The sequence below is a fragment of the Haemorhous mexicanus genome, chromosome 1 (assembly GCF_027477595.1).
Source record: "Haemorhous mexicanus isolate bHaeMex1 chromosome 1, bHaeMex1.pri, whole genome shotgun sequence".
NCBI classification, from domain to species: domain Eukaryota; kingdom Metazoa; phylum Chordata; class Aves; order Passeriformes; family Fringillidae; genus Haemorhous; species Haemorhous mexicanus.
Genome location: NC_082341.1, coordinates 60,846,232 through 60,863,850, shown reverse-complemented (window position 1 = coordinate 60,863,850; position 17,619 = coordinate 60,846,232). Strand labels below are relative to the sequence as shown.

Below are 17,619 nucleotides of genomic sequence, written 5' to 3'. Positions count from 1 at the left end.
AGCAATTACAGACCAGAGCCCAACACCTCCTATACTTCCTGCCCACAGAGGCATTTCTAACATGCTTGGTGCATGCTAGATCTGCCTTGTAAAAAAACCATCTGAGTAGTACAATCAGTGAAAAATCTTGTGAGTTTCTGCAGGCATCACAGCAGTGATTTTGAACCTGTGAAATTCATGCGTGTTTTGGAGAGCAGAGGTTTTCTGTGTTAAAAGATTTGCATTTGGGAGCCATAATTTAATGCAAACTTCAAAAAAAATAGATCTGAAACTGTAATACTAGTCCTAAACTCCAGACAAGTGACCTGAGTGTTAAACATTCAAAGTAGAAGCATCTGGGTTATGGCTGTGAGTCTTTTACTAGCCTGTATATTTTGGGGAAGACCTTTCATTCCACAACAGAGAAAAGGCCGTAATATAGGAGAGAAGATTTGTACTCTTCAAGAATAAGTCGTAATGTATGGAATGCATTTTCAACTCACTTGATTCTTTCCAGACACAGAACTGTTGTCACTGAATTGTGGGTTGAATTGGCCAAGTAAAGCACAGAGCTGTCATTCAAGCCAGGAGACTGCTGGATGTTTAGTAACCACTTTTATCCTGATTGGGAAGGACTGGACAAATTCAACCCTCTTGCTCAATGAGTGCTAGTTTTTTCAAGGGTGTCAAGTACCTGCCTGGTGGATGCAGCCCAGCGCTGTGGGATGGCTGCAGGTGGGTTGGATGTACAAAGGAAAACATTTCAAAGTTATTTCATATTTATTATGAGTAGGTGCAAGAAGATTTTTTTTTCCCCCTTTAATGAGAACAAACAGGCATTGGAATAATTTCTCCCAGGAAGAGAGTTGTGGATTCCCCAACACTGAACACTTTTAAGGTTGAGCTGGGCTGGGTTCTGGGCCATCTTTACACTGTGCTTTTGCCAAGTAAGATTGGACTCGGTGGTGCCTGAGGTTTCTTCCAGCCTGGTATTCTGTGATTCTGTGATTATGTGTTGCTGCAATGGAACTGTTGATCTAGAATTAACTTGAAGAGAGAAAATACGTCATGGAATTCAAGTCTAAGCACTGGAAATGACCAGATTTTAAAAATACAAGGTAAGTGAGGAGACCAGCAAAATGGTTAGCATGTGTGGTGGTGCTTTTCAGCTACTCAGAGCTTTATTACAGAATTACAGCACTGTGGATGTGGGAAGAGGCAGAGCCACCTAGAGCCCAGGGCCATGTCCCATCATGTGTTGACTATCTTCAAGGATGGAAAATACCTTTGTCCTCTCTGGGCAACTGTGCCAAGCGCTGTTTTAACCAATCTCATGGTAAAAGTGATGTTCAGGTGAAGTTTGAGGTTTCTCATTTGCGTCCACTGCCTCTTGAACTGCCTTTCCTAACACTTCTAGATAATGAATGAGGCCTTGAAAAGTGGCATCTGCAAAATGACAAAGCAGTTCAAAGTCTGCTGCAGCGGGCAGTAAAAATGTATCAGCTGCACACCCATTTACTGTGGATTAATGTTCCTGCTGTGCTCTGGTAGGAAGCTGCTCTGCTGTTAAAAATCAGAGTATCAAAGGATGGCACAGTTGCTAATCCACGCTGACAGTGCCATGATCTTCACCTGGAACAGTTCATGGCTGATGGGCAGCACTGCTGTACACAGGAAACTCGGGTGAATTATTCAGTTTGGAAAACTTGGGACTGAGAACAAGGACTGAAAATTTTTTTTATTGCAGAGTGTGGTTGCTGTGATGTTAACAGTGATGTGCTTATAACTGTGTGTATTTGCTATTTATTTACTCGTTGAGTGTGAGTGTGCTGCTTCTGAGTACGTAACAGAGAATGAACACAAGGTGTGATGGATCATGGGTCACGCATCAGAGCAAGAAGGGCCACAGGAATGGTTAACAGGCTGTGTTGCTGTACTGCCCATGCCCTTGATGTAGCAACAATGATGTGAAAAGTTCAAAGAGCATTTCCGAGGCTGTGGCCCTTGCTCACACCCATGTTTGCCTCTGAAGTTTTTTAATCAGTTGCCAAGAGAAACTTCTCCACATGAACATAACAGATGCTGTCACTGGATTGTAATCAAGCCTTTGCATATTTTTGAGTGTGCTTAAATTTGACTAAAAGTCCTTCTCAGAATAATGAAATGCATTTCTTTAGTTCAATCAGTTCCACATATCACTGTTGTTACCATCTGGACTGTGTTAGCTGCTTTGCCATCACAACTGGCTGACCTGGGACATGGGCAATTCAGCTCCCCTCCACAGGCCACAGCTTCATTTGCTCTGTTCCTAAGCTGTGGTCACTGACCAGCACTGCCTGGCTGTGCCATCTCCCAGAGCAGGGTGGGCAGTCTGTGCTGGGGTTGCTTGTGATGGCACATTCTTACTGCGTCTCATGGATAGAAATAAGAGTTTCCATCTCTCTTTTCTGCTAGTCTCTGTGATTAAGCGTTCTGTTACATGGTTTCATTCCTCTGACTTTTTCTGCCTTTACAGTTTCTCCTGTTGAAGCCTAAAGCCAGAAGGGAAAATAAGATAAATTTAATTTTTTCTGCTTTAGAAATGTGTATTTGCATTTCTCACATCTCCTTTGACTCAACTGGGCCTTGAGTGAGGCCCTAAAGCTGTGGTGCAGGGACGCAGTAAATCCTGCAGTATGGTTATGAGCAGCACTTCAGAAAGTACTGCAGCCACAAGACGCTGCTCCAGAGTTTCCATTGCCATTTTAAGCCTGTAAAAGAAGCAAAATGCACAACCTGCCATATTCAGCACAGGCACAGGAAATGTGTGTGTGTGTGTGACAGCATTTGTTTTCCAGCATGGAAGCCGGATGGGCTGCTTGTTGCATCTTGTTTTCTGGCTAAGGTGCGTCCCTGCTTCTGGTCTGGATGACACTGGTGGTGCCCACAGCCACTGCTAATGACAACACGGCCACAGCCTTGCTGACAGCAGCTCAGCTGCTGCTGGGAATTAATGGCTGCAGACACTTAAACTTTGTTATGCCAAAGGCCCCGAAGGTGATGCAGCAGTCGGGGGCCGATGGCTGCTCCTGACTGATGCCAGCGATTCTTCTGGCACTTGGAAGCTGCTCTTACTGCCCTGAGCAGGAGGGACCAGACTGAAAACACCAGAGGGAACTCAGAGAAAAATGAACGGCTGCAGCTGAATACACCTGAGAATGGAACCATCCAAAGTTATCTTCTTAACCTTTTTGTGTGCTTATAGCCAGACAACATCGTGTATAAATTAGGCAATAAGTCAGGGTGATCCTGCATCTTTAATTGCCACTTGTACTTGAAATTCAAACTTAAAAGTATTAACCCCTCATATTTCGGTTCTTTACCAAAATAAATTGCTAAATTCTCTACAATGGCCAAATGTGCTCTTCCTGAAGAGGCTGATATGGAGCCTGATACAGAGCACTGTGATATAAATATATTTATATGCATATATATGTGTACATTTGTGTGTATACAAGCATATATGTGAATATGAATATATATTTATTTATACTTATGAATATATCTTTATTCATATTTACTGAATGTTGCTGCTGCAGCTTAAAATGTGGCTAAAGAGTAAATTTATACAGCAAACAGTAGTAACAACCCATCCACTTCTTCCACTGTCAGCAAACCGTGTGGAATTGCAGAACACCAAGCTGAAGAGCAGGCTTTAATTTGAAAGCTGCCACATTAGCACTGGTGAGAACTTCTGCTCTGCTGCATATCATAACCCACTGACTGGATCATTTAACCCCCTAGGACTCTTCAGCAGTGCTGCAGAGGAATGCTGGCTTAGAGGTGGAGTCAGAACTGGACAAAACAGATTGAAGACCTTTGTACATATTGCAGCTCATGCTGAGAACTGAGCACAAAGAGGCAAATGGGGGAACCTTGCCAAGCACAACAGAAAGCATTTGCAAAAACACAGGGTGGCTCTTTACAGCAAGAAGCCATGGAATTATGCAGGAGTGTCGGAATTACAGAGGCATCAACACCCCTTGGCTCAGGTTACTGTCCTTACTGGACCTGGCCAAATGAAGCAGAATCCAGGTTTGAGGAAGGCAAATCAGAAAATACTCTGGGGGGAAGAATAGATTTATTCTGTTTTAAGAAAGGACTGAGATCTAATTAACTCTGTCAACTCTAATAATCTGTTAGTACAAGTTTGAAAGTAATTTATAGATTCACAGATGTGTTTTATATATATATATATATACATATAATCATAATTGTTCTCATATATATGATAAGCTAATGAAAAATTTAAGGTTAATAACCTTTCTTTATGTAAGTAATGGTAGGATTACTGCACTATTTCAGGAACTATTGCATCTTCAGGGAAGGCTGTCCTTTATTTTTTTATTTTCCTTTATGTCCTAGGAACTGAAAGGCAAAAAACATCCTTTAACAAGAGCTTTTCCTTAGATATTTCACTGTTGCCTCAGAAGATCATCTGGTCAAACCTTTTGGTTCATTTAGCACCATGTCCAGTTGCATCTTGAAAACTTCAGTTTGGGTGACTCCACCATGTCCCTGAGGAGTTTATGCCAGGGATTTGTTGTTATCACTGTAAAAAAATGTCATATTGAGATGAAATGCTCCCAGTTTTTTTCCATTAAGCAGTACATGTACAAAGTCCATTAAAATTAAGAAAGGTTTTGGGCAATTGATGTTTCCCCAGTTTTCAAAGTGAGCACCTTTGCTTTCAATATTGGTTATACACAGTTTGCCTTCCATAATGCAAATGTTGGTAGCAATGAATTTGTACAGAACTGTAGCTTCAAATATAACTGAAACATGCAGCTTCATGTTAATTAACAAAAGCTGATGTATTTCAGCATATCCTTTTGCCTGTAGTTGTGATAACTTGAGACAAACCCACCTGCTAGGGCTTGGAAACATTTTTCTCACAGAGATTTTGTTTGTTTATGCACTAAGATGCTGTTTGGCTTATGCAACAGGCTCTGCAAAAGATTGCAGCCCAGAGAAGGCTGGGAGAGAGCACAAAACAAGCAGTGACTGAACACCTATATGGGAGGCAGGATGCCTTAGCAGTGGTAGCTGCAGCCACTCTTTGGAGGTGACAGAGTTACCTGCAGCTGTCACCTTCATTACTGCTCCACAGGGAGCAGCTGGAGCCTCTGACTCACTGTATAGAAGCCCCAGTTCAAAGAACTTGCAGGAGGTTGCAATCAGGTTTGGCACAACCTTGGCAGAGTAATCTTTTTTCCCCTAATTGTTACTTTTTTGGGATTCACTTCATTATAGGGTCACCTTACAGTCCAGACTTCAAATATGAAACACTTAGGCTGCAGTCCCACAGACCATTCATGTATTTGTATCTGCTCATGCAAATGCTCCCAGGGCTTCCTAGGACTAGAGATGGTGGGGAGAAGTTTTGAAATATCCTTTGTTATGTGTAAAAGGAAGAGCTGGAGAAGTGTCACAAACTCAGGAGAGATGTACAAATAACATTTAACCTTTGGACTGAGAGACACACGTGCAAATCTCCAAGTGATGACTGTGGGTAAAGCACCATAAAAGCTGAGCAAGGGAGAGGAGCAGGGCTGTGAAGTGACACTGCAGTTCCAGGTGTGATTCTGTGCCCGCTCAGAACTGACTGTTCCTCACCTCCAAAATTCAGGTGCCAGCTCCTGCTGGATTCAGAACTCAGCCAGAAATCTCTTCCTTTTGCTTGCTCTGGTGTTTGTCCCTGTGGCTGACCCTCTCCTGGGGCTGTACAAAGTGGCACCTCTGGCATCTCTGCTTCTGTAGCACCCTGCTGGGAAGAGCCAAACTACGCAAACTGAGAGAGGACAGTGACATCTCTCTGGAGCCAGTTATTGCCATTGCTGGTTTTCAGCAGAGAAGCAAATAATGTTTTGTAAATGTTTCATCTGGGTCCTGTTATAAAAGCAACGAACAGGCTTGTGCTGCTTTGAAGTGCCCTCGTGCTGTCTCCATTCCTTTAAAGTGAGCCCAGATTTCCACACAGATGGTGGCAGAAGATCGTTAGCACCTTTATGGAAAACTCCTCTGAAACCTGCGTCAGATTTGTCCTCCTCAGGTTCAAACTTCCTAAGCTGCAATTAAGACTGGGCTTGGTTTCTTCTATTTTTTATCCCAGTTCAACTGAATTCAAAACCCACAAGTAAACAATTTCTTCATTCTTTTGAGGTAGTCCAAGGTCTTGAGAAAACTTAGGAAATACTTCAGTGTTTTTGTTCATCCAGAAAAAAAAGCATAAATCCTGTACAGTCTGAATGCTGGACTTTTGCTTCAGAATTTAGGATCCTGTGAAACCTCATTGGTTCTGTACATATTAAACCTCTCAAAAGCTTCACTCTTTTCTAGCAAGCAATGGACCCTGACATATAAATTACAGAATCACAATCTCTGGGCTTAAATTCTGCTTCTCCCAGAGTCATTGCACAAATTAAGGCAACTTTTTTGTTATAATTTCTCATCAAAGAAAATCTTCAGAGATGTGTAGAAGTAAGTTCACTGTATATTCTATTCTACCAAAAGTGTGCTTTTAAAGCTCTTTACTAAGCTTTCCAGTGTTGTGCATATATATATATATATATATATATATATATATATATATATGCACACAAACACACATGTATGTGTGTGTATATATAATATTTTTTTTCTTAAGACATTTATAATTCCTTTTTTAGTAGGCATCAGATTTGCTTCAGCTAAATGCTAGTCAAGCTAAGAAACTACATATTGAAGAGATATTTGCTAATGATTTGGAAAAACCAAAAAATCTGGATCTTTTGAAGTTTCTGCGGCTATCATTTGAGCCATTTCAGTTCAAAAAGCTTTTCAAAAATGCATCCATTCCATTTCTGTGTCCAAGTCTAAAGAATACACATAACAAATTTCAGAAACAGGTGGATTATCAACATACTCAAGTTTTTTGTTTAAAGGCTTGGATGATTATTTGCATGAGTCTTCCTCAAGGTATTTGGCAAGAACACTTTCACCCTTGAGACCCTCTTGACATCTATTTGGGAACATTATCTGTGTGAGTCATCATGCCTGTATGTAAGTGCAGTTAGTTTTAGGTGCTTATTTTGAGAGAGGAAGGGAAATATATGCAGTGTTGCAGAATCCATAAAATTACACACATTCTACACAAGGACACAAGACACAAGTGTTTATTAAAATAAAAAGCTTTAATGCTTTTGCATTTAAAAGATTTAGCAGAAAATAATTGCTACAAACATGCTACAACATACATGTTCAAAAAAGTTTTCAGTGCTTTCTTTCAAAGTTCAGCATTTTGGCAAAAATAAGTTTTTCTGTATATACTTCAAAACTTGGCTATTATAATACTGATATAAAATACTTCATGTAGAGTAAAGTCAGGTGCATAAAATACAATAAGTAATAAAACATACTGTTTGTATAAACATTTAAAGTATAAATTTCATTAGATAACATGCAAATACTGCAATATCTTAAATGGCACTTAAATATAGATACTGAGATTCTTTATATTTTGCATCCAATACGAGATTCTGAAATGTACAAAACTATCAAAAGAACACATCTCTTCACTGAAGTCAGGTACTAGCATAGAGCTTGATTGTCATTTTACAAGCAGTGAGCCCAAAGTCCTGCAAGTCTTCACTAGTCCAAGGAAAGATGTCTACTGAAATAGCCCCAGGGCTAATTAGTTTTCTTCATAATAAAATATGAAAGCATATTTACATGAGAATAAACTCTTAAATTTTTGGTAATTAAGTAGCAGCAATCTGTTTCTTCCAAAAATGATGTTTAAAATAGGTGCATGCTTTCTTTGTCACTGATATGCATCTGAATAATATAAAATTAGCATTCTTCAGTAAACTCAAAACACTGTTTAGTTCATGGCTGAAAAAACCCCATAAGATCCCTTCTCAAAATCATAAATCCATAATGTCAGAACCTTCCAGAGCATATTTATGTTTCCAAGATCCATGGAAAACAATCTAATTGTGCTGAAACAGTCATCTGACTAGTTATGAATAAGAGAGTAATCTTTTCACATTTTTCAAATACTTTTAGTCCTTCATTGAAGAATGTTAAGTTCATCAAATCTTGCATGTTTTTTGTTTTCTGGTTCAGTGATCAACAGCTCCAAACGTCCTTCACAACACAAATGCCACAGTGCTGGTGCAAATCTCCCAAGCAGTTACATGCAGTATCTCAATGCTGATGCCAAGGTGAACAGAAGGCTTATGAACAGGGAGTGCAGAGCAGGCAGCACTTGAGCAGAAGCAGAAGAAATGCTAAATGAAACTTGTACTTGAGATGCAATTAGAGCTGACAGTGGCACGTGTGATGCTAATGTTGGGCTGTCCGAATTGATCAGAGACTCGATCTTTTCTGCCTCTTTATTGCAGGCTTCAATCTAGAGGGAAAAAAAAAAGTTATTATTTATCTTCTTACCTTGTAAAATGCCAATGCAAAAATATTCACCTCAGCACAAAAGATTGATATAATTTTGGGGAGTACTTTGAAAACAGATCGGAGGTCTCATCATAAACTTTGGTACTATGAAAACTCCTGTGGAAACCCTGAACAGCAGAAAAGGAGAAGAAGGAAGCTATATACAAGTCAGTGTGGGGTGATATGTTTTGAATGTTGATGCAAAAAAGCCCACAGAGAATTATCACTAAAGAAAGTGTCTCTAAAACTGAAGACTTTCTTCCTGATTGACCAACTCACTTCCTTGAAGTCTGCAATGGTGGAAAACCCCACATTTTCTCCTTCCTGGGATTTTTTTTCCAAATGAGAGATAACATTTCATTTATGGGAAAGGGAGAAAAGAATGGAAGTAACAGAACCTGGGAAACAGCAGGTTTCCATTCCCCCACAGACATGACGCTATTAATGCATTTCTATTAGGAAATTAATTTTTTCCACTTCATTTTCTACTGCACCCTAGAAAGGAATTTAGTAATAAGTCTCTTTAAAAGCATTGGAAGCTGCCTCTGGTGAAGTTTAAACTTGACAAACTTAATATCTGGAGGTCCAAAGCTTTGAAAGTTGACGAGTGTCAGCAATGGTGCCACCAATGAGGTAAGCAGTGGTGGCCTCTGATTTCAGAGTCCTACTCCCCCCAGGAATCTGGCAGCATCTGCTGCAGATGGACTGAGAGCTGACCAGGCTGGCAAGACTTTCCTTCCTAAGTCCTGGTAACATTTTGGGCTATCTCTGCTAGAGAAGGAGACAGAAGTTGGAGCTGAGTTGGACATAACAGGGCATAAGCAATCAAATTACACACAACGTATCTGCCTGAGAAACAAACACCATCCAGCACGTACAAAGGTGAACCAAAATCAATGCTGGGTAAATAAAATAATAACATCATCTACCTGCAGTGGTTTGGGGTTCTGATCCACAGGAATGATGAGAATCACAATTTCAGATTCGATGCTTAAGTATCCAAACACATCACACTGTGGCACTGACACATGCAGGCGGATTTTTTCAAGTATGTCAAGTACTGTTATAGGCTTTTTATTTGTTACCTGGAGGAAAACAAAGAACTCTGTGGATGATGTGATATTATGGAAAATTCTCCTCCTCAGTTTTATAACATTAGGTCATGCCAGAAAATTGTTTCAGCCATTAAACTACTCAGTTCCAAACTCTACTCTAAATGCTAGCAAAAGACCCAAAGGATTCAATGTTTCTAAAACATCATTCTAAGAAATGATTCACTGATTCTAAAAGAACCTGAAAACCAACCCCTCAAAAATGTAAAAAAAAAAAAAAAAAAAAAAAAAGTGAAGGAAAGAAGGAAAGAAAGAGGAAAAAGATTTACTTCTTATATTGTGTGGTTTTGATATGTGTTGTTGTCCATCTTCATGGTTAGTGTGTCTGTGTATCACATACCTCAAAATCATGTAACTGGTTATCTGTTACAGTGGTTTGTGCTCCCACACTGGAAAACAAGAGGCAGAGCAGCCCTAGATTTATAGAACTCTGGAGTATTTGAAGCAGTTTTTTCTCACATGAAGCAGCTGTCTGAACTAAAAGAGGCAGCCATTACAATCCAGGTATTAGGGTGCTTAGCAGGTGAGAGTAGTGATCACCAATTACTTGAACAAGACCAATACATTTCTTTAACTAGAAAGGCTTCTTCTAACAGAAACTAAAATTTCTTCTTCGTGGTCACATGTTGTAATGAAGGAACTGAGAAGCTGCAGTGGCCACTGTGTCCCTCGTACCATTAGAGATGACAACAGTCCAGGATGCAGTCATGACCCAACAGACACTGTTACTCAACAAAATTGGTCAACAACATACTCAGCACCTACAAACACAAATCTCTGACAGGAAAGCAGTAGAATCATAGATGCTGTTCCCATATAATTTGTCTGCATTGTTACAAGTCAAAAACTGCAAACTGCAGTATTACAAACTGCAAACCTGAGTCTGCTTGTTTGTGCCTACTCTAATTCTGTTTTGCTTTGCAATGTAATTCAATTTATGACTCAGATAAAGAAATAAAGGAAAGTATAAACAGTAAAAGGAAAAAAAACCCCAACAATAACAAGTAACAACTAAAAAACAATGGTTTCTATAACATGTCAACCTTTCAGGAGGAAGTGCACTGTAACTTGACTTTTCATATACCATTTAACATTAGGCAAGATTGAAATGTTTACCCTTGCAAAATTATCCAGCTTGTCTTTGTCATATAAGATTCTCAGCATTCCAGCACATAGTGGACAGCAGGCTCCTATGTGAATTAAAGAAATCTCAGTAATTAAAACAAGTAGTCTTTTCACTTTTAAGTAAGGAAGAGTCAAAATTTGAATATTAACTAAGTATGAAAATAGCAAAATTATCAAAGTAAATGTTTCAATTTGACAGCAGAATTGCACATTTCTAGTATTTTTTAAATACTGAAAACATTTATAATGTAAAATCTGTCACCTTTCAACACACTTTTACTACTATCAGCATGAAGCAACAAGATTAATTTTCACTCTTTTTAAGATCTTTCATTATTGTAAGCTAAAAACTGGAGGCACTGTGTGTACCACAAGATTTGGTATGGATGCATGCATATCACCTACAGAAATGATGGATTTCAAGATAGCTAGGACATGACAGAAGCTTTATGCACATTGCAAGCATTAATTTCTGCAGTTACACCATGTTGGAGATAACAAGGGAGAAAAAGTGCTTGTCTGCCAGATGTTGTATTTCTCCTACTGTTTTTCTCCTCACCGTGTCAGAAACCAAAGGGATGGTATTTCAACTTTCTATCCATGGCTGTGTATTAAACCCACTCAGCAACTTACATGTCATTCACATTCACAGAGTGACATTTGCAGTGCTAAATGTGATTACAAAGCACAAAGACCTTCTTCAAAGGGGGCGAGATAGGAGAAAAAGAAATAAAACTTCCATTTTAAGAACAGAGCTTTTCTTGCTCTGTGTATTAGTTGTTGTTTCATAAAGGAACCACTTGTGGAAACAATAAAAAACTGGTTCAAACCAGCACACTGCAAAACTCACTCCTGCTGTCTTGCACAGTACTGTGAATACATATGGTATTTTACTCTGTCTCCTAACTAACTAAATACCATCTTTGCCCTTCTGGGAACCCGATGCTGACGACAGCCCAGCATTCCAATGTGGTATCTGTGCTGCCACTTCCGAAAAATTACTCACCAGATTCCTAGAAGCATCGTACCCTGGACACCACAGAGCTCATTCGTTTCTCCCAAACGCATCCCAGCTGCCAGTCTTTAAGAGCCTGAAGGAGCATCCCCCTAAAGCCTATAAGGCCTTTCCAATTCAGGTTTACCTAGCTGAGTCCTGACACTGGCTGGTTCTAGCCCTAAGCGGAGCCCTTGCTTTATGCTTCCTGTTCCCACAAGGTGCTAAAGCCTGCGTTTTATCCCAAGCATTGCCCTGGAGAACTGGAGACCTCTCCCCTCTCTGCAGTGAGGGGCCCACCTGGCGCCAGGACGGGTTTGCAGGCGGTGGCAGAGAGCTGGGGGCAGCTGACGAAGGCGCACTCGGAGTGGGAGCCGCGGTCGGAGAGCGCTCCCACGGCCTGGCAGGGGCCCTGGTAGTCCACGGCCACGCGCTCGGCGTAGGCGGCGCAGACGCTGCCGTAGGTCTCCCCGTTGTGCCCGCACACGGGCTCCGGCGACCTGCAGAAGGGCTGGAACACACGGCAACGCCTGCAGCCACAGCTCACCCCGCTGCACCGACTGCCGAGTCCTTCCAACGCGGGGAAAGCCAAACTTAGTGGGAATTCACTGCTAATATTGGCAAACCTTTGGAAAGGCAGGAAGTCCAGAGGAAATAACCTGCCATTTATGAATGGGCCATAAATGAAAAGGGTAAGTACTTCAAGAAGGTGATGGAGTCTGAGAAATGCACAATAAAGCATATTTCAGAAACGAACAACTTTTGTTCTGTGCAATGCTTAAATAAAATGACCGTATTAAAATTAACTTATTAAATCAATTTAAATGATTATAATTTCACTATACCTTAAAATATTCTATTAATAAAATTGATTTTTAAACAACTCATTAGTAAGTTATTAATTCATCTTAGTGTGGCTTCGTGTGCTTAAAATTTAGTGTGCGTGCAGATGTATTTCTAACACATTGTTGTATATTTTTAGATATCATTTATTTACCTATATTACTTATATTTGCGTGTGTGTTCTTGTAAGGTGACAGAACCACCTTGTCTAACACCACCGTAGAGAGCAGTGGGATGCAAAAACGAAACCTAATTTTAATCCTTCTCAAGGATTAATATGAAGACTAATCCAATGCAGACTAACTAGAAAATTATTACAGACTGCCTAGTAATTAAATAGATCCTGAGCAATGAACTTCGTAAACCTGGGGCACAATCACGCAAAAAGCTAAAGACTTTGTAAGACTGGGCATTATTTTATATTTCAGTGAGTTAAAATTAGCAAGAATTAGCATTTAAGTGACCAAGGAACTGCACTAACTACTGCAAACACACCTTAGCTTGCAAGCTTTAAGAAGATATATAGGAAGATATAACTATCAAGAGTACTACCCCCAAGAAAGCATAAGTAGAGCTTTTGATTGGCTTTGAGACAACTGTTAACTAATGCAGAGAAACACTTGACAAAATTCTGAAGATTGTGAGATTATTTTTATGCTAGTTAAAAATAAGTTTTTAGATTACCACTTTTTATTAGAACATTTTATAAGCTGTAAACCCCAAAAAGAATACTTAAAAAATACACAAACGAACAATAAATAAAAAAATTTAAAAAAAATTAAAAATTGTGAAGTTGAACACCGAGGAACAAAGAAGATTTGATTCTTATTGCCAGAACCACTTCCTACCTGGCATGGTCCTCGGTATGCCAAACTTTTCCCTTTTTGGTACAAAGTACACAAGTTAGTGTATTCCACATTGTCTGTGTCACAAACAGGATCCCGTGTGTGGTCACAATTTAACTGCCTTGGCACGCATTCATGCTGGCTGCATTCAAACTTCTCAAAACTGGTCAAGCAAACTTGTTTCTTTGGTATGCACCTGCAGAAAGTCATAATAATTTCATGTCATGGGATTATTTTGTTTTTAATTCTCAAAAATTGAGGGAAAATATTTTCAGTGAAATGTTCTCCAGTGCTTTAGAACTAACTGTGGTTCAGCAGAGCTGCAGGAAATACAAGTGATAGAACACTCTGAATAGCGCTTTTCAGGTCTCATCACAAGCCTGGAACAATTTCACACCATGTTTACTCAATGTATGTCAACACAACTGCAGTTTCCACTAACATTTATCTTTTACCAAGTATTTTTCAATGGATTATTGACAAAGGCTTGGATAAACTTCTTACCTACTCCCATACTTCATTTTGTAAATGAATATTTAAGAACAGCTAGGCTAGAGAAAACGTGGAAACAGCAAGAAGAAAAAATTGTATTGCAGAGGTCTAGTCTCACCCTTCTCTGAGAAAGGGGTAAAACAAGACCTACAAGATTATATGGTTTCAATTACAAATATCTAATTGGATTCTAGCTTTGGAGGTTCGGAATATTGTACGACATCCCACCTAGAGGATGACTGCAAACAAACAGAAAAATCTCATATTTACACTCTCTTGGCATCCATTCCTGTACTTCACAGACAAGTACAGACAGAAAAACAGCACAATTTCTTTCCCTTTTGTATTAAACATGTACTTTCCATGATCTTATCTGCAAAACATTTGGCATAGGCCCTGCAAGGCACCCTCTGCTAGAGGAATGCCAGCCAGTGCAGTCTGCTGAGCAGGCTGATGAAAGGTCCCATGGCCTCTCTGGACAACTCCCTCCTTCCATAAATTACAGCAGTGCTGCCACCACTGGAAAATGCACAATATGTCCTTATTCTCTCTGAGTGCTGCACTCCCATGCATTACAGACACGCCTTTGATATTAGGGAAGGCTTGGAAACTCTGAGGTTTAAACACCTCACAAGTGCAATGTAAGATCCTAAATACATTCCAAGTGCATCAGGGGCACCTTCAGATGAGCCTGTTCAATTTGAGCTACATTATCAAACTGACCCAGAAAAATGCATTGTGTTGTACAGTCCTTTACTGAAACTACAAGTTGAGGTTCTAAGCATAATGGTGTTTTAAAAAAAAGGAAAGCCTCTATGTACTCTCCAAATTTCAAACATAAAAAGCAAAAAATGTTTATCCACAATGCAGGTTTGAAATTCCAATTTTTAATGCCATTGTGGCTGTAACAGCTACAAAACTACAGTGTTTTCCCAATATTTTTCTGCATCATGGCATTTTAAGTGCAGAAAAAGGAAAAAACCCTAAAATTGGTACAATCAGCTTTCATAAGTACAATATTACACAACTTATTTTGATGGCTTTCTTTCAAAACAGAAAAATGCACTAATTCAAAGGAGACTGCAATATTGCACAACACTGGGAAAATTGAAGACAGAGACCAATATTGTGAGCCACAGACTTTGATCTCTAAGAAAGGTCAGATTTTTTTTTTGCCTGACACTAGTACAAAGCATATTTTTGTTTTAATGTATTTGTCTATGCAGATTTTGCTTTTCTTGATATTGAAAAACCAGAGATTGCCCAGACATAGTTTTCACAAGATTTCAGTTTAAGAAAAAAAGGGTGATTGATATTTTCCTATTTTAGAGACAAAAAGCACAGATTACTGACTCAATAAGCAAGACTGACTCCAAGTCTTGAATTCAGATGTGGGTCTTCTTTGTAAACTAGAAAAAGAAGGTGTGAAACAAAGTGGTAAAATGGCAGTTATTGCCATTTTGACAAAATCCGGTTCTCCCACCTTTGAAAATGTATGTGAAGTCTCCTTTATTGCTAAACTGAGATCTGCATAATGAATTTAATTGGCACAGCACTACAAAACTGGAACCAAGAACTGGCAGTTATTACAGTCCAGTATTACTAACTAAGATAAATAAAAAGCAGCTACTTCAAACAGTTATTTTTGTTGGACTAGCCCCAAAGTAGAATGTTACAATATGCAAGGCATTCGAAGCACACGTAAATCTGCTGTATGAGTGGACAAAGCCAAAGAAAAGCTGAAAAGCTGAAAAACACGTTCTGCTTTTACCTTTGATTTTTATTACAAGGGTTTGGGTTGCAAGGATCCTTGGAAATACACGAGCCAAACTCAAACTGGTTGTCCTGGAGCCCAACACAGCGAGCTATGCACGCGCTGGGATACGTGCGCCCGTTCTGGCCACAGACTGGGACAAACTGGTCCACACAGTTACAGGGCAAACCTGCAGGAGCAACACACAACAGGGATGGGGTGCACACTCATTTTCCACCACACAAGATACAAAAGGAGTCACTGAGGCGTCTCTGCCTTCAGCCCCTTTCTCCCACCTGTCATTTGGCAATGCTGGAGCACAAGGAGCAGGAAGGGAAGTTTGTGTCCTGTCTCTTTGCTCATTCTACTCAGCTTCCTCCATTTTTCCCCTAAACTCCTTATCTCTCATCCCTAGTGCACTCTGTCTCTACTTATTTTTAGGTATTACTTGAGATTTCTCAGTATTGATTTTTTTTTCTGCAGTGCAGGTTGGACGTGAGAAAAAAAAAAAGTTAAAAAACCATAGTAATAACAAATTATCTGGTGCTTTATTAATTTATTAATTTATTAATTATCTGCTCCATTAATACTGTAGAAAGAATTTAGTAGATAATTCCTGCTCTAAAAATACTCATCTTAGTGCTTTCACAGTTTGGAAAGTTACCTGTAAACTTCCGGCGTTCATCCTCCGAGCTGTGCTCAGTTAGACACTGACGTGTGGAACAAATCAAGTTTCCAGCAAAACAGGAACAGACATTGCAATCTATATTAAAGGATGTTCCATGGCCTTCAAATGAATTAAGTAAATACATTCAATCAATGCAAATACACCCAAAGACTACATATTCATATGCACTACATAGATATTACATTCTCATTAATTGCTTCTGTAATTTCCCTTTTCAGTATATTTTCCCACTGAAATTTCCATCTTTTTTTTCAACAGATTTCAAGTTTTGCTTTATTCACTTACAGGAAAAGTCTGTTCACATGTGGTTTTGATTAATTAGTTAACCACAGAAGCAAGCACTTAGTCCTTTCAAACCCTGTATAAATCAGGTTTTCTCTTTGGTTGTTTTTTTTTTTTTTTTTAAGAACAATAAATTTTGGCTAGCAGGTTTCATGTTTTCTTGAAGGTGAAGCTTTTGTAAAGACACATTCTTCTAAATGAAATTTATATATGCTTCCTAAACTTTTAGTCTCACACATAAAGCACAACTTGTATGTGTTTGTCAAGAGGTAAAAGTGCCAATGCTTCATTCCAGCCTTCATTGAATTTGAACATATTTTATAAGTCAGTAACATTTTAACTCCTGAATCTAAGAATCAAACTGCAAACTTAGGGGATTTTTCTTCAATTTAGCAACTCCAGTTTGGTTTTCTGAACTACCCATGACTGCCCTTCACTGTGATGTATGTTTTGTGACAAATCAATTCATGTTGATGTCAGACTCTGATCTATCCATAACCAAACTGGTCATCAAAGACTACCAACAAATACACAGCTCTTGAGGAAAATGTAATAGTAATTACCTTACAGAGTAAGGTAATTCCCTCTCATCTCTTTTCAAAGGGTTGAGATTGAGAATTAGAATTTTTAAGAAAATATTACACAGGCACGAGGAAACCCCTCAGCACTGGAGCAATTCAGAAGAGGTGCTCAGAGACAAATGAGGGCAGAACAAGAGGGGGTGGGAGAGAAAGCCTCTGTAGCACTAAAAGCTCTCTTTAGTAGTACACCACAGTACTACTCAAAGGAGCAAAGAATTTGCCAGCAGGGAAGAAAAACTTAGAAGGTAATGCCAAACACAGGATCTCAGGTGATTCTTCAGAGTACCTGACTTAGGATCCACCTGAAAATGGTGCAGGGCTATTGTCTTTCACTGTCAGAGTGCACACAGCAACCTGTCCTCATCAGTGATCATTTAATTGGCTGGAGTAAAACTCCCAACACAAAAATCCCCAGCATCATTCCAAACATTCAGAGCTGTTTTCTTTATAGAGAAT

At 39.4% G+C, this 17,619-nt stretch overlaps 1 protein-coding gene across 1 annotated transcript in view; it reads right to left on the bottom strand.

Annotated features, from left to right (window-relative positions):
* Window positions 1-7,171: 7,171 nt before the first annotated feature.
* Window positions 7,172-17,619, bottom strand: part of RECK (reversion inducing cysteine rich protein with kazal motifs) — a 46,515-nt gene continuing 36,067 nt past the window's right edge. The window contains exons 15-21 of the mRNA XM_059850951.1: window positions 16,277-16,399; window positions 15,631-15,802; window positions 13,371-13,563; window positions 11,980-12,190; window positions 10,677-10,750; window positions 9,378-9,533; window positions 7,172-8,410 (exon numbers count right to left, since the gene is read on the bottom strand). Of these exons, the coding sequence (XP_059706934.1) occupies window positions 8,192-8,410; window positions 9,378-9,533; window positions 10,677-10,750; window positions 11,980-12,190; window positions 13,371-13,563; window positions 15,631-15,802; window positions 16,277-16,399 (1,148 nt within the window). The 3' untranslated portion in view covers window positions 7,172-8,191. The remainder of the gene's footprint in view (window positions 8,411-9,377; window positions 9,534-10,676; window positions 10,751-11,979; window positions 12,191-13,370; window positions 13,564-15,630; window positions 15,803-16,276; window positions 16,400-17,619) is intronic.